Source organism: Pezoporus occidentalis, unplaced genomic scaffold, assembly GCF_034315485.1.
Source record: "Pezoporus occidentalis ecotype Australia unplaced genomic scaffold, CSIRO_AGI_Poc_V1 ctg46, whole genome shotgun sequence".
NCBI lineage: Eukaryota > Metazoa > Chordata > Aves > Psittaciformes > Psittacidae > Pezoporus > Pezoporus occidentalis.
In genome coordinates this window covers 8,634,102-8,659,762 of record NW_026915791.1, presented here as the reverse complement: position 1 = coordinate 8,659,762, position 25,661 = coordinate 8,634,102, and the positions used below count along the sequence as shown (strand labels likewise).

The following is a 25,661-nucleotide window of genomic DNA, read 5'->3' as shown; positions in this document are numbered from 1 at the left end:
TAGCTGCTGTGCTCAGGGCAAATACTAGGAAACACTTCATGGTTTAAATACAATACTGTCTTAATTGATATATATGTATGTATATGTATAGTTCTGTAATCTCTTAATGAAGTTTTGCCATCTTATCAAGAAGTAAAAACAATACTAAATCACTTGGCCAATTGCTCTCATGAGACCTTTGTGCAAGAGCCCAACCACATGGTTCACAAAGGAAAGGGATGAAAATGATTTACAGAAGCAGTGAGGCAAAGGTTTATTGATAATGAGGCACTAAGAGGAAATGGGATGAATGTGCCTAAGGTTCCTCTGGTAAATGAATAATGAATGGTATTCACAGCCAGCAACTTCCATTTTTCATCTTGAGTTCAGAATAGCAAGATGCAGGGCAAATGACAGTTATTAAGGGGGAAAAAAGCATTAGGTAGTACTGAGCAAGGAAAACACCTACAGAAGTGTGCTCTTACTTAGGAAAGGGGGGTTGTGAATTGCTCAAAAGGTAAATTGTGCTTGTCGAGTAACTCAGAGCGCTCCGAGGTCAGGGAAGGAAAAGGGATTCCATTTCATTTGAGGGCTACTTCAACTTGCAACACATTTAATTGTCACCGGGGCAAAGAAAAGGGGAAAGTGTCCCCAGACCAACCTAACAGAAGTAGGTTTACATGAGCCAAGAGGATTTGACCTTTACTTTCTTCTCCAGGTCTGGGGTTCACTTCTCCCCCCAGACTGCCCATACCTGGTGAGCTGCCCTCTCACAGCATCCTACCCTCCAGCCGCTGGACCACTGAAGTTACCAGCATCTAGCCACTGCCTGCACTTGGTGGTGACTGAACCAGGCCAAGATGTGGATCTCAGCATCACCTGAGGCAACAAATTCCTTTATAAATCTGCTGTAGGAGCAGATGTTCTGTGGGGGGATGTTTGCCCTTTGTGCTGTTGTGGCTACAGATGGCGCTCAGAGCAGTGTGACTCCATCAGCACTGAAGAACTGACTGCCTGCTGGGGGTGGCCCCTGGCTGCTCAGCACCATGATTGAATAACAATGGACCAAACGTATCTGCTGGACACAGGAGGATGAGCAGCAAGAGCACTGTGTGAAGGGCTTTTTCTTTTACCTCTTTCCATAGAATCCCAGACTGGTTTGGGGTGGAAGGGACCTTACAGCTCATCCAGTTCCAACCCCCTGCCACGGGCAGGGACACCTTCCACTAGAGCACCTTGATCCAAGCCCCATCCAACCTGGCCTTGAACACTGCCAGGGATGGGGCAGCCACAGCTTCTCTGGGCACCCTGTGCCAGCTCCTCAGCACCCTCACAGGGATGAACTTTTTCCATATATCCAATCTAAATCTCCCCTCTGTCAAGTTAAAGCCATTTACCTTGTCCTGTCCCTACACGCCCTTATAAGTCCCTCTCCATGTTTCTTGTAGACCAAATTAAAGCATTTAAAGGCCACAATAAGGTCTCCCTGGAGCCTTCTCTGCTCCAAGCTGAACAACCCCAACTCAGCCTGTTTTATAACATAACTTCTTTCTCCCAGGGTCTTTAGATCATATATACTGGACCTCTACCCCCAGAGAGCAGTTCTCGTTGCCCAGAGTGTGAAAGCAATCCTTACTTACATCCTCTGGGCTTCACACACCATTCATTGGGCATATCAGAAGGTTACACAGAGATGCCTGAACCACGATGATTTTGGTGAGATAAGGCACTGCTGTTGCTCATGTTGTATGGATGGTAAACCCAGTCAGAGAGCCACCAAGCTCACACCAACCACTGAGATATCTAAGCCTAAGCTTTAAAGAGTACTTTGCATTGTCCAATATCTTTGTAGTGCGCAGGTGAAGGTCCTGTTGGCCTCAGTTATGTCTCTCAGATGCCCTGAATCATGCAATCCCTTTGTATCTCAGTCATTCAGTCCTAAGCCCCCATTCAATCTGACACACTCCCCAGTCTTCAGATCAAGTTTCTGCCACATCACCATTTCTTATCCCAGCCCTCTGCTGCTTCCCAGATACAGCTTTTCCTGTGTCTTCAGTTACATCAAGCCGTTTGCTTTGCTTGGGTCCAAGCAAGGCTGGACCATCAACTGGGGTAAGTGGCTGGTGCAAGAAGAGTGAGTTCAGACCTGGCTGGAACCATGCTCAGGACATGGGAAATCTGCAGTGTGAAAATCAAAGCTGTTGCTACAGAGTGAGAACCACATCTCCTTAAGGCTTGTTCTTGGATAATTGTTCAGAAGAAAGGCACGGAGCACATTTCCCACCCAAGCCCAGCTCCACAGCACAGCGCACCAGAAGTTATGAAATAAAACACTGTCAGGTTTTTATCCCCCCTCACACGGAGAGCACAAAAATGTGCTTCAGTTTGAGCTGCGCTCTTGGAAACAGCTCCATTGATTCTGATGAGCTTTAAAAGCTAATAGTATTATAAAAACCAGCCAGAGGGAAACAACTGCTGTGGGAGCTTTTAGGCCAAATTGTTCCATTTTGATGAAGTTAGAAGCAACTGAAGCAGGATTTTGGGAGGGAGCGTCAGACAGTAGACACAAACAACAGGGACTCTGGTAATGCACTTCCTAGCAGAGAACAAAAAATCATGGCTCTTGGAAAGAGTGAGGCTCCTGGAGCACCACTAATTCTCAGCAGAACTGGGTGATTATGTGAAAAATGATGACCATGAAAATCAGCCTAAATTAAAAACTGCATCTGCATCAGCTGAGCTCATGCCCACTTTTGTGTTTGTTTCCCGTTAACATTCCAGGATGGGATCGTATTGACATGAGTGACTGCAAATGTCAAGCAAACATTAGTAAATATTTACAGAAATCATCTTTAGGAACTCGTGAAAATGAAGTATTTGCCCCAGAAAAACCTATTTCTGCCAACGATGCTCATCCAACCAGGAAACAGAAGCCTCTTATCTCATGTGTTCACCATGTACCTACCTCCCACTCACCGCCACAGATCACCATTCAGCTGCTATCCCTTGCACTGCTTGATATACACAATGTACTGATCAGAGAGCACTCACAAACATCATCTCAACAACAAACCTGGGTCCCAAACACACCTTGGAAAATCATACTTTGATCACAGGTTGTAAATAGACTGCAAAGATTGTCTCCCAAAATATCCCCTTAGGGAAGTGCTTGTTTTGGGAGGTTTCTGATCTACATGTGGGCATCTGTGTGTTGAGCCCCCAGTTCAAGAGGGCTCTGCCTAAAGAAGATGCCATCCCTACACCAGTGCCACAGCCAGAGCTTCAGGGTTTAAGTCACCTTTTCTATCATGGTGAGAAGCAGTAGGAGGCCTCAACAGCACATGGGAAGTGACTGCAGGTGGGATGGCCTGGAGAGGAGAATAAAATACACAGTCATAAAACATGGGCTGGAATCGCTCCCATACAAAGACAGGCTGAGAAAGTTGGGGCTGTTCAGCCTGGAGAAGAGAAGGCTGCGTGGAGACCTCATAGCAGCCTTCCAGTATCTGAAGGGGACCTATAGGGATGCTGGGGAGGGACTCTTCATTAGGGACTGTAGTGATAGGACAAGGGGTGATGGGTTCAAACTTAAACAGGGGAAGTTCAGGTTGGAGATAAGGCAGAAGCTCTTCCCTGTGAGGGTGCTGAGGTGCTGACACAGGGTACCCAGAGAAGCTGTGGCTGCCCCATCCCTGGCAGTGTTCAAGGCCAGGCTGGACACAGGGGCTCGGAGCAAGCTGCTCTAGTGGAAGGTGTCCCTGCCCGTGGCAGGGGATTGGAACTGGATGAGTTTAAGATCCTTTCCAACCCAAGCCATGCTAAGAACGTATGAAACAATACAAGTCAAAGCACTGGTCTGAGCAGTACATACTATTTCAGTTTCCTAGTAAGCAAGATCCCTTTTCAACCTTTTCATCTTCCTCTACTCTTTAGAAATAAGCTTGTCTGGAAAGAATGAAATCTGGGAAGAACAGACAAAACTTCAGTTTTCAATGTCTGAAAGCTCTTAGCACCAGTGGGGCCACTAGGCCTCTGCTTCCCATAGCATTCCCAGCTCTTGGTCTCAGAGCATCTGCAAGGAAAGCTTGCAGATGGGCTGCAACGGGTTGCTTTTTCCTTCCTCCTTATCTCAGACTAGGCTTCCTGCACACTGTCTTCTCAGATTTACTATCTCACCATACATTTGGGTCATGTTTTTGCAGACTTCACGAGAGGCAAACATGCCTGTGTGGGAATGTGTGAGTTCTGCTGCAACCCATTCTGTTCAGAAGGCTCTCAGGAGAAGATATACGGTCGCACATAAATAATGGGGCTCCAAACTGTAAAACTCCTTCAGTGAACACAGTTATGAGGCTGTAGCTTCCAACAAGCTGGGGTTTAGAGCCAAGGTTTCAGTGCTACAGCAAGCTGTGGAAGCTCTTCATCCCAAAGAAGGGGTCAGATAGATCTTGTGCTGTGCCTGCTGGTACCAAGAGGCTTGCCTGGGGTTAGGGACTCTATTTGTAGGTTGGTTTCTCTGTTTTCCAAAGCAAAGATGCTTTGGAAAGCAGAATTGGCTTAAATCACACCATTCTTTGTTACTGACACCTCCTGCAGCTGATGAACTTGAGGGTGGCAAACAGGGATAGCACAACTGCTATACTGTCCAATTTGCTTCAAACTGTAATACATATTGGACTGAATCATAGAATCGTAGAATCAGCTAGGTTGGAAAAGACATCAAGTCCAAATAACTTTCTCCTATAAGTAACTCCTCTGTAAAATAACTCCCAGCTGAGAGGGATGGGTGATGTGTGTGGGTAACTTTGTCAATAACATGATCTGACATAAACAGAAAACTCTGGTGCCCCATCTCCTGTCAATAGACATTGATGTGGAGACGCTACAGTAAGAAGCTGTATGGAGTATTACATGTATGGACAGTGCGGAATGCAGTGATTATAGAATCAATCAGGTTGGAAAAGACCTTTAAGGTCATCAAGTCCAACCACTCCCCAGCACTGCCAAGGCCACCACTAACCCATGGCACCGAAGGACCTCATCTACATGGTGTGTGAGCACTTCCATGGACAGTGACTCCAGCACTGCCCTGGGCACCCTGTTCCAATGCCTGAGCACCCTTTGGGGAAGGAATCGTTCCTAATATCTTTCTATTTAGTGAGTCTATCCCCCAGGAGAAAGCTCTGTGAGGAGAGCAGGGAGCTGTGGAGCAGAGCTACCTGCCTGGGGAAGAGGTGGCGTGGCCAATGCCCCTTTGTGCAGGACACAACAGGGCAAAGAGCAGGCAGGGGCAGCTTTTCCCATTGCTCTGGATGCACCTACCCTGCTCTGGGATGTGCTTCAAGCAATCTAAGGTGCTTTCATCTGCTGGTTTCATCAGCTTGCCCATGCTCACACTGTTGTGTCAGTACTTCTGGCACAGGGCTGAGCAAAAGGGAACTGTTTTACTCACCACCACCAGGCAAAACCACCCCTTGCTCAGCCTCCTGCCAGCCCCACGGACCTGCTTCCTCTCAGATATAGGTGGAAGATGATTGTCAGAGCAACCAATTTAGCTATTTACACACTCAAACTGGGTTTCCCATCAGGCCATTTTCATAGAGCCAGCTTGGACTGATTCTGCTCCCACTGGGATGCTACTGCAGACTTTCAGCTGCTGCTCCCCTTCCTTTTGCCCCCCTGAGGTGGAGTTCTCAGCAGTGTTTTGGGTTTAATTACATCTATGGGTTAAACCAGGCCATTCTCTATTTTTCCCAGGAGGGAACTGTCAGATTCAACAACCACAGCCATATTCTTGGCCTTCGGGAGCCACTCAGTTCCCCTCGTAAGTCTTCCTGGGCCAAGACGCAATGGCCCTTTATGTGTTAATGCACATACATGGTCACTGTCACACACCATGGTTTATCTCTTTGAGCTCTTAATCTCTCCATCTCCATGGGATATGGGCTCAGTCAGGTTCACATACATAAGCTTAAAATGGGAGGCAGTGCTCTCATTTGTTTTTCTCCAGAAAAAACCCTAACCATTCCACCTAAGTTTTGTAGACTCCAGATAGGCGAGAACAATGCATACCAAACGGCCCAAATTTATGGATCTATTGCAAGGAGTATGCTGTTTCCTGGCTGGGTTAGTCCTGGTCCTTTTGTCCTTGTCTTGTCAATGATCTTGTAAATGAAACGGGAAGTTTATATTGGATATAAGGAAGAAGTTCTTTAAGGGTGGTGAGGCACTGGAATGGGTTTCCCAGGGAAGCTGTGAATGCTCCATCCCTGGCAGTGTTCAAGGCCAGGTTGGACAGAGCCTTGGGTGACATGGTTTAGTGTGAGGTGTCCCTGCCCATGGCAGGGGGGTTGGAACTGGATGATCTTAATGTCCCTTCCAACCCAAACCATTCTATGATTCTATGATCTGGGGGGCACTTCAGTTGGTTTCTGGTGCAAGACACACCAAGGCCTCTGAAATGCTGACATGGGGCAGGCAGGCACCTTGAGGAGCAGCACTGGGACACCAGGCAATGTAAATGGGGGCATCCAGGCCAAGTGCCATGCAGTTGGCTCAATGCCTCCTCCCCTTTCCACCATCCATAAGACATTCGGTAGTACCTCCTATTGCATTTACCAGCCTCTGACAAACCTACCAAAATACTTTGGCCGCTGCCTTGTTGCACACTCTTCATGTCTAGGTCCCCAAATATGGTGAAAAATTCATCCCTTAGAAGCCTGGTTGCAATCACAGCTTCTTGGCTCCTTTTTGGGTAAACTTCAGGTCATTTTCTACAGAAATCCATAGCTACCAACAAATATTGTCTGGCAGATTCCACCTCAGGCAAAGGCCCAACAACATCAACAGCAGTGAATTGCAGTAAGGTCCCCAGGAGACACTGCTCAGTAGGGTTTCTCCCAATCTTTGGGGACCCACTTTTGAAATAGAACACATGCAAGAAATGCATCACATTTCCTGTAGTGATTTTTCCATCGTCTGTCTGCATTTTCCTCAAAACCAGTTCTCGTTTGGCTTGGCTTAAGGTTTTGCAACCTCAAGATGGCCAATGGGTTTGACACCAGAATGAAACCTCAGAAGCTCCTTTTTGAGTGTTACGGGTATAATGGGCTCTCATGAACACTCATCACCCATTGTTTTATTTCCTCATCTCCTATACAACATTTCATCTTTAAATGCCAAGCTTTACCACCATGGCCAGAGAGCTTTTACCCTGCTACTCTGAAGGAAATCTGTACTCAAAGCAGTTGCCAAATGAGGGTGTTTTTCAATCACACCTTCTTTCAAAGCCAGGCACCTTTTTGAGTGACACTTTTAGTTCCTTGAACTCTGCTTTCACAAACCTACATCTATGGGATGTAGTTTTCACTTCTGCAGACTGTGAAAGAAAGGAGATGAGAAAGGATGCACTCTCAATCGTTTCTTGGTGTCTTCCCCCAAAAAGACACTTAAACAAGACACCATATGCCTCATCAATAACGCAGGGACTTGTGGCTAGTCATGCAGTACCTTCTGTGTTGGGCTTTTAAGTGAAGGCTGCCTTAAACATGTGATGGAAGACCCATGCTATGGACATGTACTAACACGAAAGCCATTTTCACCTCCCGATATCCGCTGTGGAAAGTAAAATGAACCTAGTAAGGCACATCCCAGATATTATCTATTAATGGCAAGGCACGAGCACCCTTTGATTCATGTATTGCACAGTGAAGCTCTTGCTGGCCTCTTTTTCTAACCAGGACAACAAAGGAGGTCCAAGAACTGGCTACAAGCTCAAAGAGACAGCTCAGGGGCCTGCCCAGGGAGGTAGGCACCACAAGCAGATTGCCCAGACCTCTTGCTTTCACGTGAGCCATGTCTTTAAAGGAAAACACCCCAGGCTGAAAGCCCTGGTGCTCACTGACCAGGTCCCAACCACAGTAATGCTCACGATGAGGGTTAGTTCATCCCCCACCTTGGCTATGCAGAGCATTTTCCTGGATCCCAGTGATCCGGTCTCCTGCATGGATGCTTTCCCCACTCTTTGCCTTCCCTCCCTTTTGGGCTGTCTCATCATCTCCCTCTCTGCCTAGTTTCAATTACCAGCTGCAGTACGTGAATGAGCCTCTGTGATGCCTATAAATTACACAGGTGATAAACCCCTCTCTTGTTGCTTGGCTTCCCCTACAGCCCTCCCTCTAAAGCGGACCGCTGCCAAACAGAGGCAAATATGTCATTAAGCCAAGAGCTGCAAGATTTGCCACCAAAACCAAGGAAAAGGGGATTTACAGCACAACCAACCCTTCCCAAAAGCAAACTAATTAAAGGCTACAAGGGAAGAGGGGGGTTCTCTGAACACCAACTTAATACCCAGCCCTGGGCACCACAAAGCCTTGTTACAGCTTCAACTCTAACTTGAAAGCAGCATCACCCAGCTTTGCATGTGCAGCTTCAGGTCCCCGTGTTTCCTGAGTTAAGTTTGGGCCTTTCAGTGGATTTTTATGAGGCTCTGTCCTGAATAGACATGTATTTATAACAACCCTCTCTGTGGATATTCCCCCACACTTAAACTGAGCCACTGCACTCATGTTTGATGTTGTAGCCAATCCCCCATTGCTTTCTATCCTGTGTAAGTCCCTTTTTCTAATAGCTTAGAAGTGGTATGAACTGGATGGAAATACTCTTCTCTCTAGCAAAAGATCTTTTAGCTATATAAAGCAACCAGCTCCCTTCTTCCAGTAGTAGCTTTCTGACTCCTGTTCAAGGGCTGAAATGCAATATTTAAGCTCTGCCATAAATCCCACAGCTCCATGGAGTGTTCCTGGCCTCCTGCACAATATGCCTAAGTGTCTAGCAATTGGTCCATCGGCTATTTATCTTGGAAGTCCTCACTGGCATCTGGAGACATGAGGAATACAAAGTGTCTGCAGGTCCTCTGCCAATTTAGGTGGGTCTCTTCTTCCTCTTGCCTTCTAGCATTTGGCTGTGTCCTGTCTAGCTCAGGCTGATATCTGGCTCCAATCTGCTTACGAAGGTTCAGACCAAATCTTGATAAGCCTGGTTATGTCTATGATGCAGTGCTTCTCAGCTCTCAGGTATGGGTCCTTGCCACAGCTGTATTCCTGACTCCATTCCAGGATGAGGTCTGGGCATGCAGCATCCCAGGAAAGGCTGGAAAAGAACCACGTGGTGCTCCAGAAGATCTTGCAGCCTCCTGAACCAGAGACCAGCACCACAGTCCAGGCTACAGAGTGTATCCTGCCCCAGCATTTGGCCTCAGGCTCTTCTCTGAACCAGCACTGCAGAACAAGGCTCCATCCAATTCCTTTTTCCAGCCAACCGTGTGGTGGGAATGGATATACATCAGCCTCCCATGGGGTCCTTTCTTGAGTGGCATCGCTGGGGCTGGAAAAAACCTGATGCTATGGGGCCTCCCTGTGCTTGCATTCCAGAGCACACATGCTGGGAATGACTGATCCTACAGGCAACCCAAACCCTGCCTGGCAGACCCAACAGCCTGAGATCAGCTCCAGGCCCAGCAGGCTGGTACCCTTGTGAGCCTTTGGTTTCCCTTTTGAGATGGTTTTCTATTCTTTGAGATGGTTTTCTATTCTCTGAGATGATTTTCTATTCTTCCACAACCTTTGCTGTGGCTCAGGCTTCCTATTAAATTTCAGGCTGAATAGCATTTTCCTTTTCCCCCTGTTTTGTGAAGCATCTTCTAGCTGGTGTCACACATATACCCCAGCACCTCATAGGGTTGGGGTCTTGCAGCTCAGCCTTCTCTCTGGGCACTACCTCAGCACAGAGTCATTCTTTGACAGTTTTTGACCCTTTCTGGGAGAATTCCCAGCATTGCCCTCTCCCTGTGCACAATTTACAACTTTGTTTTGTTTTGCTTTGCTTTGCTTTGCTTTGATTCTGGTATTAATTCCTTCCACTTTCCACTGCTCCCAAATAGGCTGGATGCAGATAACAAGCACCTTTGTTATCTGATCCCTCTTGCATCAAAAGAATGAATAGTTCCCTGTTTATCTCTTCGGAAACTGCAGCACTCTTACTACTCCTAACTGAAGCCATCCCAAAACCCAAGGAGGCAGCTTCCACTACACGGAGGAACTGAGGAGACCTGATTTATTTTATGCAGGGTGCTTGCACACCGTCTCCCTAAACACAACAGCAGCCAGACAGGAGTTATTTTGAGCCATTAGTTTCCTTTCTTTCCCCCAGCCAGAAGCCTGCTCCTTCTTTTCCTCAGGTTCCTCATTTCCCATTGATAACATTTCTCTGATGGGCCTTGACTTTCTGTTGACTGCCCCCTTTGGTTCTGTAGTGTTTTCAGACTTTACTGAATAAAGGTGGTTGCTGTCCTCATAAACCTTGCAGAGTTTTCACCCAGCCTCAGCATACAGCATGTCTACCAGGGACTAAACCAGTTTACCTTTCAGGCTACATCACCAGCTGAAAAGCCACTTGCCTTACAGCTAGTGAACAGAGCTATTGATAATAAATATATTTAGAACTAATACTGATTCAGCCATCTGTTTTCAGCAAACATTAACCACAACAAGATAAACCCTTAAACTGCGTCTTCACTAAGGAAATAAAGTATCAGAGGTAAATAGGCATTTAACTTCTGAGTTAGGCGATGCAATGGCCTTTGATCAGTGCAGATAAGGAGTGACCATAGCTCATGACATACCAGCTTGTCATGGCTAAATCCTGCTGGGACCTAAAGATAGCAGCAACTAAATGTTGAATCACAGCTATTCTCATCAGAGATAAAAAATATGATGCTGGCGGAGTCATACATAGTCCATAAAATCAGTTGTAGACCACCTTCCATAATAGTGCTGAGTTTGCCACTGCTTATCACCCCTCCAAGATATCTCCTTTTCTTCCTCTGTCTCTTTTCATCTCTGTTCCTTCCTCCCTCCACCCTTATCGTTGTTTAACCTCAGTCAGCAGCTAAGTACCACGCAGCTGCTTGCTCACACTGAAACCAGGACAATCCCTCTGCCCCATTCCTCACTGACCCATCTTTCTGATCAAAAAGTGGCCCTAGAGGTATTGCGCTGATCACAATTGCTCTTTCACATCACGTCTACTTATGTGACCCTCCAAATATGATTTGCAAGCACGAATGAAAAGGAGATTCACCAGTGTGTGCAATAACATTGATTCAGAAAACAAAGTGGAGGTCATTTATTTAATATAGGTAAGCAGCTTTCCTCCTTTACTTATGAACTTTCATTTACAAGTTGAGGCAGCCGAGAGACATGTAACTATGGTAAATTGCTCTAAGGCTTTAGTCAGATGAAACGTTCCCATCTATCTCTTACTAAACGTTTCTCAAGTCACAGGGGTCCTGTATTAGCTGCACTACTGCTCAGGCTTCTCCTGATCTATTTCGCTTTTCCTTTTGAAAATGGATCTACATGAAGGCATTAGACCCATGCTTTCCAAGCTGATTAACAACGGACATGGGATTTGTTTTTTCCTCCAAATGTGTAGGAGGAGTATCTCAGAAACATAGGGCTTTAGGGGCAGGGATTTCTCAGCCTTTTCTGAAAAGCAGTAACCGAAGCATACAAGAACAAACCAATTGCTCCAGCTTCTTGCACCGAATAAGGACCTGGCTGTCAGGCAACGTGAGTTCAGCCCCCTTCCAAATCACACACAGGGCCTCTACTCCATGGGTTTTCCAACTCTGGCATCAGGCTCCTTCCCCAGCCGCTAAGGGCTTCCTTTACCAGGAGCCATAGCTCTGGGAAGGTCACGCTGATGCTATGGAGCAGTGACAGCTTCACTTTGCACAGGCCACCAGTTTGGATCTCAGCTTTTCTGACTGCAGAATGGGAAGAAAAGTCTCTTACTGCTGCAGGACGCATCACCCTTCTTGCATGAGAATTGCTACAGCTACCCGATGCCCTGAACAAGATAATAAAGCAGCTTAAGGACTCCAGGGAGCAAAACTAGCTAAAGAGCTGGGAATTAGGGTGACGGAATGGACAGGGCTGTGGCTGGAGATGTCCCTCAGCAGCAGACCTTGGCTGCGAGCCTCTCAGACACCACCTCTCTCTTACAAGGGAAACTCATCACCGCTTTGAACGCAGGGCTTGGAAAAGGAATAAATCTTCAAGATCTGAGGGATTGAAGCCTGCACATTAGCTCCCCTTAAACCCTGAGTGCATTTAACTTGGGAGGTTAGAAACCACAGCCAAAGAAATCTCTTTTGATTCACAACTTGTTTTGAGCAGTCACCCATAAAGCAGCCAGTGAATCACTCCAGCCAGTTAGTCATGCAACCACACTGAATGTACACTCAAAAGGCTGCGCAAAATAAACAGCCTGCAGCTCCAGATAACACACATAGAGCTCATTTGCCCTATCTGGCATCAGCGTATATTGTTAATAGGACTCCTACACCGAACCCTTAGGAAAAGACGCAAGTAAGCATCTCCAAATCTCTTTCCCCATCAGTATTTTTCTCGTCTGCATCGCACTCTGTTGCTTTCAAAACAATTCAGACTAGCAGAAGTTTTAAGACTCTCTCTCCCTCTTTCTGCTCCCTTCTTGCTGGTAACGTCCTGCTGGGGTTACAAGCGTGCGCTGCAGAACCGTGGGGCTAAAGAGGAGTTAATCCCAATCAGCAGAGGGACAAGTCGAAAATAAACAGCTCTAGTGCGAAAAGAAACCTTCCTGCAAGGAGGGAGCGGCAGGAATACAGGCGGAGGGAGGCTCCCGGTTCTTTGACACATGAGTGTTATAAACAGCTCGGGTCAGGAATCCTAGAAGAGCCTTGAGCCAGATCTACCGTCCAAGTCTAGGGAAGCGCAAAAACATCTTTGGGAATGATTCTATGAGAGCCGCGACCCAAATCTTCCTGCGCAGCCGGGGGAAGAGGCGTGAGCCCTACCTTCGCGTCCTGCTCCCTGAGGAAATCCCGCAGGTTTTCCGCGGAGGAGATCCCGCACCTCCGAGTGTCTGCTCAAACAGAGGCTTAGCCAAACTCCTGGCGAGAGCTCCCTCCCCTCCCTGGGAGGGTGCCGGAGCCCTTGAATGGCAGATCTGGTGGCCCTATTGTGGAAAAGAGAGGGCGATTGCCAGGGCGGCGTCAGCAGCGCGCCGGAGGCCGGCGGCCGAGCCTCGCCGGGGTCCCGCAGCACCGGGAAGGGCCGGCCCCGCTCGCCCGCTTCCTCGCCACGGTGCCCGTCCCCCTCCCTTTCCCCCGCGGCCCCACTCGCGCCTCCCACCGCACACTTCTCCCCTTTGCACTGTCCCGTTGACCCCGCGGGGATCCGGGCAGCGGCATCCCCCCCATCCCGCATCTCTGTCCGACGGGTGCGAGGCGACCCGCGCACTCCCCGACGGCGCTGAGGAAGGAGCCGAGAGACGAGACCAAAGCTGCGGGGAGAGAGAAGGGGAGGCAGGACCGGGACCTCCTCCCAAAGCCCACCTCACATCGCGGAGGAGCCGCTGTTCAAGCGGTCACTGCAGGATGCGCAGCGGGGTTAACGCTCGCAATCCCCGGTGCTGGAACACGGCATCACCCGGTGTGCAGGAGCCCTGCAAGGATCCCGGGGGAAGGGAGCAGATGCCGCCGGTGAGCCCCGGCGCAACGGGAGCTCCGCAAAGCCCTTGAACATCGAGGAGAGGGGGGGATCTGCTCGGCGGGGAGCCCCGAGCCTGGCAGCCAGCGGTGTCTCACGGGAGGCGGAGGGGGGACCGCCAGCGCGCTCGTTCCTGCCGTGCCTGCAGTTTTCATTACATTATGGGGAGGAGGAGGAGGAGAAATGCATTAAAAGTGTCAATTTAAAGAAGCACGCAGCAAGCCTCCGATTCCTACGAGTTGCTTTCTGCACTTCTATTAATAACGCTCTTTAGGCTGCGCTTTTTATTTGCTCGCCAAATAAAAGAAACGGTCTCGTTATTTTCACAACGCGGCACTTAAAGAATTTCCTCCGTTAGAGAAAGCCCGTTTCCTTCCTCCTGTTTCCTTTGAGCAAACTTCCCCATCGCATTCGCCTTCACTCCCCAAAGGGTTTCTTTTTTTTTTCCAGCCAGTATTTCTATACAGCAATATATGTACATATTTCTGTGTGTATACGGGCGTATGCACACATATGTTTCAAGACATATAACTTACTTCAGCTCCACGCAGTAGAAATAGCAAGTCAGATTACTACAGCACATAAATCATTCCAAAGATTTTCCTCCTCCAAAGGGAAAAAGATATATAACCTGCTCTAAAGGCTTTTATTGAAGAGTTCGGCTTTAATTGTCTGCAGGATAAGCCGTACCCCGCATGTATGGCAGGGAAAACGGGGAGAAGTGCTTCGGAGACCGGCGCTCCTGTCCTCGGTGTGTTTGCGGTCGCAGCTCTCCCCGGCCTATATTTACCCGTACAGTGCAATGGAAGGGCTTAGATCTAGAAATAGAAGCCGAGAGCAATAGATGGCAGGCACAGGCTTTTTATAACTCGAAAGGACTTGTTTATTAAGGAATTAGAATAAAATTAAACACGAAATAAAGGGGAAACATCTTTTCCTGCCGGCTCTCGGCGTGCCCACTGTGCCTGAGGCTCCACAGCCAAGAACAGGCTGCGTGGAGCAGCGGCCCCTGGCACTGCCATGGGTCTGTTTGGTCGGCCTCTGGGTTTAGTTGTTTTGGGGAGATTTGGAGGTTTTCTTTTCCTTTATTTATATTATTCGGGGTGGGGGGCGTGTGATTTCCTGGGGTTTAAATTAAGGGACTTTAAATCTCCCCATTGCTCCCTCATCCCTCCCGGGTAACCAGCGTTCCCCACTGCGGCCGCGCTCCTTCCCATTCTGCATAACGGCGGCGGGTCGGGGGGCAGCGGGAAGCAGCGGGTCAACGTTTGCTCTCCGGCTTCCCCATCAAAAACCTCTTTCTGTAGCTCTCCCCAGCAGCCTGCGTGCCGTTTGATCGCATTTACACCCGCTGCAGAGAACGAGGTCGGAGCTCCCTTCCCCAAGCCAAGGGTATTTATCCGGGCTTGGTGATGTCCCTGATCCCCTTTAGCCCGGCGAAGTGGGTTCAGCCGCTCATTCGGGAGAAGGCGGAGAGGAGCCTGGGGGTGCTACAGCCGCTCTGCGGAAACCCCGTTCTGGCTACTATTAACGAGTCTTTCTTTTCAATCATTAACCATTATTATTATTGCTATTAATTATTCTCGCGGATTCATGTGTCTCTTATTAGAGGCCACCGTCCCTAGCCACATCACAGGGGGCTCACAGTGGGAGCGGGTCTGAGCGCCCACTGAAGTCAACCCTGAAGCCCCGCTTAGAAATAAATGGGGCCGTACACATGTCGGCGGTATTAAGGAGGGTGATAAACTCGTGTGGCTGTATCGGGGGGTGTAATGTGTCATCACAGGCTAAACCGGCGCCATGGCCCTTGCAACCCATAAAATCAAGACAGCCGTTTAGCGGGGAGAGGGTGGCAGGAATAGGAAGCCACAGGCGGCTTCCCTACGCTCCCATTTTTCCCGGCTGGAGCTGGTGCCCGTGGTGCCCCACAGCCTCACTATGCCCTTCCCAGTGGGCCCCAGCCTGGACCTGAAAGTCCTCCGAGGATGCGGAGTGGGCCTTCGGACCGGTGTGGGGTTGTCTGCTCATGCGGATGGGGAAAAGAGAGAGCGAGCCACGGCCTAAGCCTTGGCCAGAGCTCCCCATCATTCCGGGGCCAGGAGAGGAAAAAGCCCGTGGAAGCGGCTTGTGCCACCGGGAGCGAACATGAGCAGAGCACGGACAGAGCTGGCGGGATGGGATCGATCCTGGCCCGGCGGGGAGCAGGCAGGGCAGCCGGGCTCTGCCTGCGGTACCCGGGCACGGCGGCCTGGCGATGGCTTAATGCCCTTTCCCCGGGAGGCAGTCACCTTGGAGGGGGGACCAGGTCTGCGGACCTGTATCCGGGGCCAGAGACACCTCGGCTGCTCGCAGGGGTGATGGACGGCGCCCGAAAGCGGTCTCTTTGCTTCCTTCTGAGATCTAGAGATGGGGGAAAGGGAACGTAAAGAGGGCAAAGGGTGCCCAAAAAGGCGGCGGGATGCTAAAGGTGGAAGCCGGGCCCAGCATCCCCATCGCCCGCTTTAGGCCCTCCCCGGAGGCCTCCTCACGGTCCCGCTCCGCTGTCCCTGCCCGACGGGGTCCCGTTAGACCGGCGAACCGAGGAGGGGACACGGCGACCTTTATCAGAGGCGATGCACCGGGGCAACCCCTGTTTGCCCCCCCCGAGCCCATCGGAGCCAGAGGAACAGATTTCACTTCCACTTTCTCTTCGGAAAAATCACGGGGGGTGGGGGGGGTGGGGGGGTGGTGGTGGTGGTGGGGGGGGTGTTGTTTCGCTGTTTGTGGGCTTGTTTGTTTGTTTGTGCTGGTTATTTTGGGGGTGTTACGTTAGATTTTGGTTTTGTTTTTGTTTCATTTTATCCTAATGGCCTCGATAGAGCAGAAACCTCCCGAAAAAGCCTTTTAAACCCACGCTCGGACACGACAGGAGAAGCGGCCCCGTTCAAAGCCGAGCGCCAGCGCAAGGGAATGCCCCTTAATTGCCGCTAATGACCCGCGGAGAGGATGCGGTGGGTTATCTGCAGTGGGGCAGAAATCAATCAGGGGAGTGGCAATTAGAGGAGAAAGTGAGAGACGGGACCTTGAGAGAGGCCATTACAGCGGAGAATGAAGGTTTGGGTGAATCCTTCCAGCGACATTCCCTGTGGAAGAGGATCCCGGTGGATATACTTGGCGCAGCCCGGCGCTCTTCCTTTCTCTTTCTGTTTCTCTCCCGGTTTACCGCGGGTTTCCCGGCGTTGCTCAGGAGCTAACGCTTTCCGGGAGCGCATCGGCCCCGCTGAGAACTGACCATGGAAGAAGCTTCCGCAAAGCCGGGAAGGGGGGAACGCGGCTTCCCGAGGGGAACGCGGCTTCCTGGGGCCCGGCGGGACGGGGCGGGCGCGGTGCCACCGGCCAAGGTCTCCTTGACCCTGGGAGGACTTGTCCCGCCGGGCACCCCCCCATTGACCCTCGGGAGGCCCGTTCCAGCCCCGGGTGTCTCTTCTTCTTTACCCCCCCTCCTTGTCACACGCCAAGGACTCACCGTAACAGGAGACCTGCAGAGCTCCGTTGTGGCCGCTGCTCTCCTGCAGCTTGAGGTTGTTCTCCGGGGGGGTTTTGCAGGGGCCTCGCTGCATGTAGAGATGCGGCGGCTGCTGCTGCTGTTGTTGTGGGTATTTGTTAAAGGAGGCCGGAGCCGCGGTGGAGCCGGGAGCCTGCACGCTGCCATCCAGGGACTGACATTCCTGCTGGCTGTAGCGGCTCCGGCACTTAGAGCTGCTGTCACCAAAGCCTTGTCCTTTGCTGGCCAGGAAAGTAGGGCTGAACTTGTCACTTGCTTGAAATGCCCTAAAAGGCGAGGAGCCTTCTGTGCCCTGGGAGGCTGCGTTGTAGTAGGAATCCATGGCAGCCGGATCACAATAAGAAACACAAGTATCAGCATTCATTCCTAAAATTAAAAGGCCCGAGTGTCCTTAATGCGCTTGGAGGGGCACCAGGAACCTCTCTTTCTCTCCCCCTCTCGCATAGACACACACTCACAGCTGGGCCAGGGAGCTCTAAGAGGATTCAGATGTTCTTGAAAGCTGACCAGATCTCCAAACCCCCTTAAGATCTCGCACAGTAAAAGGGGTCTTTTTCTTTCCCTCCCTCCCTCCCTCTCTCTCTCGCACACACACACACTTGCCCTCCGTCTCTCCCTCCAATCTATCTACGCTCCAAAGAGGCTCTTCTCCGCGCTTCCCCCCCACACACATAGGAGGCAAAAAAAAAAAAGGGGGGGAAAAAGAGAGAGGAGAGACCTCTCCCCCAATTAATATGTAGATGATGACAGTGGAGGGGAGGGGGCCCAGGAAGGGGGGGCTGTGTGTGTATGGAGGGTGTGGGAGCAAGGAGGGGGGGGGAGTGGTGGTGAAGGTCACGTCTTTTGCATTTAAAAAGTAGCAAAAGAAAGGTTTTCTGATTAAAAAGATAGCAAATCAAACGGACAACGTGCACGCTGCGAAGGGACTGACGCGGGGGAAGCACCGGGGACTTTAATAGTCGGGACACACTCGTTCCGCTCCTCACGACCCCCGCGGCCCCCTCCTCCTTATTAAAGGCAATACGGATTTCCCCCGCACTAGATGCCTTTAAGCTTGCTCGCCCCCCCCCCCCCGTTAACCCCTTCGGGACCGGCACATCCCCTTGGCACGGCGGTGCCGTGTTCGCCCAGCACATCGCCAGGCAGAAGTAACTCCCCGGCCTCCCGCTGCACGTTTTATGACCGTCATTATTTATTTACCTCGACAAACGTGCTGTCTCCAGGTGTAAAACAACTGGACCGAAACGGGAGGGCGGCAGGGAGAGGGATTTTAATAGGGTCGCAAGCGCACGGAATTGGACCTTCGGGGACTGCCGAGGGTGAACTTGCAAAGGGACACAGGATGGCAGGAGCCCTTTTTGGTTTGGAGGGGTCAATTGCAACCCAAAAAGGGCTTAAAAATAAATCAATGCTCACCTTCCATCACCCCCCCCACACCCCATCCCGCCATTCAACCTGATTCCCCTCCTCCCTCGGTTAACTCATGCTACCCCTTAGACTTACTCTTACCCTGCCTGCCTCCCATCCCCACATCTGGTTTCTATTGCTCGCTTACCTTGAAGTTTTCACTAATAAAGATATTACGCAAACTACATCCACAGTCCTTCAGACAAGGGGGGAAAAATAAGGAAAAATAAAAAGAAATTAAGATAAAAAGAAAGAAAAGGAAAAAGCGAAAAAGAAAGGAAAGTGAAGAAGAGGAGGCCCTTAACCCCTTAGGGATAGCGGGCTGCGGTGGAACCGGCTGCGGGCAGGGATTGGGGCACAGGCGACGGCTCTGGGCTCCCAACGGGCTCCCCCCGGGGCCCGGGCCATGTGTCCTCCCTTCTCCCCCCCCCCTTGCAGAGATAGGGGGTAGACCCGTGGCTTTCATCTGTGTGTGTGTATCTGGATGCGGGGGGGAGCGGGATGCGGCTCGGGGGCCACGGCTCGGGGGTGCCGTGGCAGCCGCAGCCCCCCGGGTTTTGCCCTCAGGAGCAAGACCAGCACCGCTGTTTCCATTAGCTCGGATCTGACAAGAACAAACCCCCCTGCCCCTCGCCCCCCAGATGCAGAAGGGATTTCTAAGCGAGGTCGTCGTTAAAAACAGCCAGAGACGGATTAATTTACTAGATTTCAAACCGTTTTGCGAGTCTCCCTCCGAGCAGCGCTGGGCTCACTCAGCTTTCTGGTCCAAGAAAGCTTTCAGCGGATTTGCCTTCCTTATTCTCTTTATTACCTTGCTTAATACTTTCCCCGTCGTTTCTCTCTCCCCTCCCAAAATCCCCCACCCCGCCGCAGCCCCCTCTCTCTCCCTTGTCCACGACTTAATAAAAAGCAAACCCAATGTACAGGAGTCTTTCTAAACACTAACTTCGGGGCGGCCAAGGGCAGGTCGGGCGCTGCCGGTACCCGGAGCCCGGAGCGGCTCCTCCGCGGGGCAGCACCGGGTCCCTCATCCCCGGTTCCCGCATTCCGGGCTCCACTCACAGCCGCTCTGGTGGGGAAAGCATTTGTGTGTGGAGGGGGTAACCACGTTAAATACGGCTTTTCCAGCCAGTTACTTCCTCAGCCATTACTCTGCGAACGAAGAAGAAACCCGAAAGAAACGATGTGAGGGCAGTCCTCAATGCTGGAGCATTATACTCGGCCTCGAGAGTTCTTTTCGTCAACGTTAAATCACAGCAAGAATGAAAGCTGAAGGGGGAGATTCCGGGATCGGGCAAGAGGATTTTTTAGATTAATATTATTATATTCATTATTATTTATTATTATTTATATAGAGAGATCTTTTTTCCTTTCCTAGGAGCCGGGGTTTTCCGGGTCGCTTCAGCTTGGCGGAGCCGAAGAAGGGCTGCCCCGGTCTGCCTCGGCCGGAGCGCTCCGCCAGCCCCTCACGGCTTTAAACTGTAACGAAAAGTCCATTAGCTCCCAATCAGGGCTAATCCGCAGCCCCGCGGAAAGGACCGCAATAAACCCCTCTCTCTAATGGCCAATTTGTGTCCCTGGAAGCTGGAGGTTAATTCGGGAATCGTTACCGGGGGAAAGGGTGCTCGCAAGTACCTGGCGATCTGGAGGGGGGGGGGTATAAGGGGGAAAGCGCATTTCCTGAAGGTTTTCGTTATGGATGGGTTGGGTTTTGTATGAAGTCCTCTCAGCAAGCTCGATGGGGCATCCCCCAGCCCCCGTTAGCTGGGAGCGGAGCTTCGTGAACATAGAAGCGGACGGAGCCTGCGGCCGCCCTCCCCATTCAACGAAGCGATGGGGCTGCGTGTCCCGGCGCTGCCGGGGCTGGCGGTGGGGCTCTGCCCGCTCGGTCCCGCCGCACCTCCGGGGTAGAGGAACACCCCCGTTTGCGGGAGCGGGGATCGGCAGAGTCAGGGTAGGAAGGGACACGAACCTCTTGTAACACGAGCTCCGGGTGACCCCAAACCTGCCCCAAATGCGGCCGAAAGGGAAGGGGGAAAAGGGCGGCCGAAAGGTTTGCGCTCCGCAGCACCCCGTTGCCAGTTCAGTGTGTGTGTGTGCTTTATATCGAGACCGCTTTTCAGATCCGGTCGCTGTTGGTTTGGGAAGGACTCACCCCCGAGGGTCCCTTCCCATACGGAGCCGCGGGAGGCCAGGTGAGACGCAATCGGTCCCGCTTTTAGGGACGGCAGCTCCCACCCAGCGAGTCCCTGCTGCGGGAATCGCCCGGGTCTCCAGCTCCGGAACACCCCCCTGGAGAAGGGAGCAGTCCAGGGCAGCCCTGCCTGGCTTGTTTCCCTTTCCACGGGAGCAGGAGCGGGCACCGCTCCCCGGTGAGGAACCGGTGCGAGGCGCAGGCGATAGGGGCTGGATCCTGCACCCCGATCCCTGCAAGACCGACCTCTTTCCCCCCCCGCTGTTCCTGTGCGGTTTAAGCGCTGAGGCTTGTGTCACATCCCGGGATAAGGCAGAGGTGCCCGCTGGTCCCCGCACACCGGCGGGGTTGCTACGACGAGGCACAGAGGGGCGGCGGGTCCAGCACCCCAGGTCCTCCCCTTCCCTCCGAGCAATATCTCGGTTCAGGGAGTGGGGTCATTTACTGGGGAGGGGAACGGAGATGAGGGGAGGATCTCTCACACCGTTCCCCCCTGGCTTTTTGGCAGAGCCCTGCTCTTGGAAACTGCCTCCAGCGTGTTTCCCGTTGGGTTGGTTTGTGTGGTCACTTCAGAGCTGCTTTTGTAGAGAGATCTGTAGGGGACCTATTTATAACATCCCTGCTAGGGGGGAGAGGTGGGGAAAAAGGAAAGAGGGGAAAAAAGTATTCGTGCTGATCTCCCCAAATTCTTATTTTATTTATTATTATCTATTTATTTGTTTTTCCTAGCAGGACGAAGGTTGCATCTTTATTTAGGGAATGGAGTTTGCCTTGTGACAGTGCCACTGGTACCTGTGCTGTGGCTCGTTCCCCGGACTGGGCTCTTTGCTCTCCTGCCCTGGACGCCTTTCCTTGGGGATCTTGTATATACAATATATATATATAATATCACTATATGCAATATATATGTAATGTCGTCATTATATACAATATATACTTTATATCGTCATTATATACAAATATACGTAACCACTCTCCTCGTGTCACCAAGGGGCTTGCAGAGAACTGAAGCTGACCCGCTCCTCTCCTTGGGCAAAGCAAAGGAGCAGGCTCGGAGTCCGGCCGGGGTGGCCCCTCCGGGCTTGTGAGGGCAAAGCTCTTATCCCCACGTCCTCCGAGGTTACCCCGCTTCACCGAGGCATGGAATTCTGCTCCAGGTCTATGCTACCCCAGTTCCACTGGCGTTCCCCCCGCCTGCCCTGGGCACGGCTTGCTCCGTGGATGGATGTGTCCGTGTAGCTACGGGTTTACACCGAAAGAGGCCCCGGGCAGCCGTCGGGCTCGAAGAACAACCCAGGGCCGCAGGGCTCCGGTCAGGGATTCCAGCAAAGCTCCCTTTAATTTTGTTTTCTTTCAGTTTTTTTTTTTTATTTTGTTTTTCTCTTTGTTTCTTATTTTATTTTTCCCTTTTAATTTTGTTTCCTTGTCCAGAAAGTGCCGCCCTCTCTTCACTCTGCAGGCGGCAAAGGGCATTTATCCACTCGCTCCTTCACGCAGCCCCCGAAGCCGCCGCGTCCGGAGCTGGGCCCGCTGCGGCTAGGCACGGTGAGGGGCTGCAGAGCCCGGGATCCCTGGAGCATCCCGAACCCCTCGGCCTCATTATCCCAGCTTTCCCGTGCCCCAAAACCCAGTGGAAAATCACTGCTTTCCGTACCGGTCTCGGGGGGCCCCGGTGACGCCACCGCATGGGAGCCAATGGGGAGGCGGAGAAGGGGCGGCCCCAGTCCCCCCCGCACCCCTATCGCACCCCGGTTCCCTCTCCGGACCCCTGGTCAGCCCGGAGCCCAGCGGGGGATGCTCAGGCCGGCAGTCCCCTCGGACCCTGGCCCTGCTCGGTGAAAGCCCTGCTCCGCATCTCATCCCACTTCCAAGCACACCTGAATGTGATTTAGGGGATGGGGGTGTCTCTCTATCTAAAATGCCACCCCAGGACCGCATTTTTTAGTGTCTATCTATAAACCCCTTCTTGCGGGGGTTAAAAAATCCACTTGCTATTAATTTCCTCTATCCTTCCCGCTGGCGTGTGACCTTGCCAGACCTCGCTCTGAGGTCAGGGGCTATTTTTTGTTGGAATCAGAAGTCCCTGGGGTGGGGAAGGCAGAGAGGCTCTGCCTCAGGGAATGTGGGGGTCCCCCGGGCTCACGGGAGGGTGCACGGGGGAGCTGCGGGAAGCAGCGGGTCGTCGGGGTGGCGGATGCTGAGGGATGCGGCGCTGCTGTCTGGGTACCATCAGGATGACCCAGCTGCAGGCTCTGGACCTGGGGATAGGACTAGGACATCCACAGTGACCTCGCAGGGCCGGGGCTCCTCTGGGGAAGCATTTCCCCGTGGGGATAGCCGGCCTGGGAATGTCCTTTTCGCCCTAAGCATGAAACAAAGAGGACGGGGCGGAGGATGGGGTCCGAGCCGAAGGCATCCGACGGCAGCTGGTGCACCTGTCAGCGGCTCCCCCTGACCTTTTCGAGCCGGGACAGAACGCGGAGGGGGGGGGGGAGGTGGATTCAGTGGGGCGGGGAGGCCGAGCGAAGGGCAGAATCCTCCCCGGGGCCGCCTGTGCCGCAGCCCAGCGACCCACCTCCAGCATCCCTCGGGAAAGAGGAGCAGCTGGTGCCTGCTGCCGGGAGCGATGAAAAGCGCTCCCAGGGAGGGACCGTGGGTATTTTTAATTCCTAATCTGAGGCACTCGGAGAAGAGAACCGAGACCCGCGCCCCATTCCGCGCCCCGTGGTGCCCGATTCAGCGCCCTCGGGCCGCTCGGCCGCTGGATTTCGTTTGTTCCTCCCCTTGCCTGATGCTCGGACGGATATTTCCAAGCTGGGTCGTTTGTAAAATATCCGTTGGAATCGCCAAAGCCACCCCCAAACCGAACAAGAACTGATCTCCTCATAAAGCAGCACCTGATGCTCTGCTAAGAGTAAAAACCGCTGTGATTTCTTTTTTTTCCCTGATTATAATCGCGTCCCAATTACAGCTATCACAGCAACATGTTAGGCGCTCACTGTACCACGCACAAGCCTATTTTCCGTGTGATTTGCCCCAGTATCTACTGACCCACCACTGCTGAAGCGCTCAGCCCCGTGGTTCGGGTCTCCTGCCCGGACGGGGAGCTCTTCAGGGGCCACGGCAGCGGCTTTTTCCACGTTCCGCTGCTCCAAGAGCCGGTTCCCAGTGCAATGGAACGGGAGGAAACCCCTCTTTAGGGGGTTTAAACCCTCTTTAGCAGGTTTATTCCGGGAGGGGTATAACAGGGTTTGGGGTTTCTTATGGACATGGAAAAGTCCCTTCCAGAAACGTCCCGCCGAGGGGGAAGAGCAGGACAAGGGGGGTTTGCAAGTAACTCCTCGAACGGTTTCTCCCCTCGGGATGCTCTGCAGCCCGTCCGCCGCCCCCTGCCCGGCTTTCAGGCTGCCCGGCCCCACCGGGGCTCCCCACCGGGCTCCGTTTCCCAGCTCCGGCTGGGCTCGCAGCACTGCGGTGGGATCTCGGAGCAGATGCAATGCCTATCAGGGGCTCAATAAGGTTCTTCGGGTCTCCTGGACCATAGCTGTGACCTTTCCTGTTTCTCACTTGCTTGTTGAGTTTTTGAGGCTCCCAGAAATGCTGCTTTTCGTTATTTTGGGATGTTTTTATTGAGGTCCCACAAAAAATCCTATCAAGGCTTCTTGTGTCAGAGCCGTGTATAATTAAGGGGAAATAGGTTCGCAGGGGTCACAGATTCCCTCTGCAGGATGGCTCCTATAGAAAGTACCCAAGCAATTTTGCAAGCACTGGAGAAGGCTGAGGAGTTGCCTGGATGTAGAGCCCATGAGGATGCCACTTATTTAGAGGGAAGCACCTTTGTTTAAAGGCACAGAAACAGTCTCAAATAAATGATTGCCCAAAGTCACACTAAGACACACAGTCTGCCGTTTACTGGGAGCTGGGAAAGAACCCAGAGTCGCCAGTGAGTGGCTCAGCCAGCTCCCAAGGTTCAGGCAGAAGGGCCTTATCTACTGACAGACAGAAGTGGCTGGGATTTCCCCAGGTCTTGAGGTTCTTTGGCTTCCCCTGGAGCCAGTGAAAACTGCAGCAGCACAGACAGAAGTCAGACCACTGTGATTTAAAATACTGAGATACAGAAATCAGGCCACTGTGATTTAAACTACTGAGTCAGAAAGCCTGGGGATGTGCACCCAGGCTCCAAACTGTATGGTCAACAATCTTGAACAGCCACAGCAAGAGACCTCTCTCTGCCCATCAGCCAGCCTCAGCTTTTAGGGGCATCTACCCATTAAACCTTCTCATCAGGGCACAGCCAGGACATGAGAGAAAGTCACTGAGAAAGTCTGAAAAGGACACTATTAGGAAACCCACTATCTAAGGCAGAAGCAATGACTCAATGTGACTTGTTATCTTTTGTGGTTTAAAGATTGGTAGGGCAAAAAAAGGGAGTAAATGCAATAACATAATAGCATAGAATCATAGAATCATGGAACAATAGAATCATAGAACGGTTTGGGTTGGAAGGGACCATAAAGCTCATCCAGTTCCAGCCCCTGCCACGGGCAGGGACACCTTCCACTAGAGCAGCTTGCTCCAAACCCCATTCAACCTGGCCTTGAACACTGCCAGGGATGGGGCAGCCAAACGTCACTTGGAAGTCTGTTCCAGTGCTTCACCACCCTCATGGTGAAGAACTTCTTCAATATCTAACCTAAATCTCCCCTTTTTCAGCTTAAAGCCATCCCCCTTGTCCTATCACTACATGCCCTTGTACAAATCCCCTCTCCATCTTTTGTGCAGACCCCCTTTAGGCTGCTATAACGAAACCAATGCAGAGCAGTCTGGGACGCAGACAGCCTGCGGCTGCGCTCATGCTGGGATGGGGCAGGAGGACGGTCAGACAGACCTTGCCCAAGTTAGCAGTGACAGTGCGGTCAGCTGAGCCCCAGGGCCACCTGTGTCC

General features: G+C 51.8%; 1 protein-coding gene across 2 annotated transcripts in view; it reads right to left on the bottom strand.

The window, feature by feature from the left end:
* The window catches only part of ALX4 (ALX homeobox 4), a 41,360-nt gene extending 23,603 nt beyond the window's left edge, over positions 1-17,757 (bottom strand). The window contains exon 1 of one of the 2 annotated variants that reach the window (XM_062635952.1): positions 17,077-17,757. In XM_062635952.1, the coding sequence (XP_062491936.1) occupies positions 17,077-17,479 (403 nt within the window). In that variant the 5' untranslated portion in view covers positions 17,480-17,757. Of the gene's footprint in view, positions 1-12,877; positions 13,141-17,076 lie in introns of those variants that run through there. The other variant, XM_062635953.1, reaches the window with a different exon arrangement.
* Positions 17,758-25,661: the final 7,904 nt, after the last annotated feature.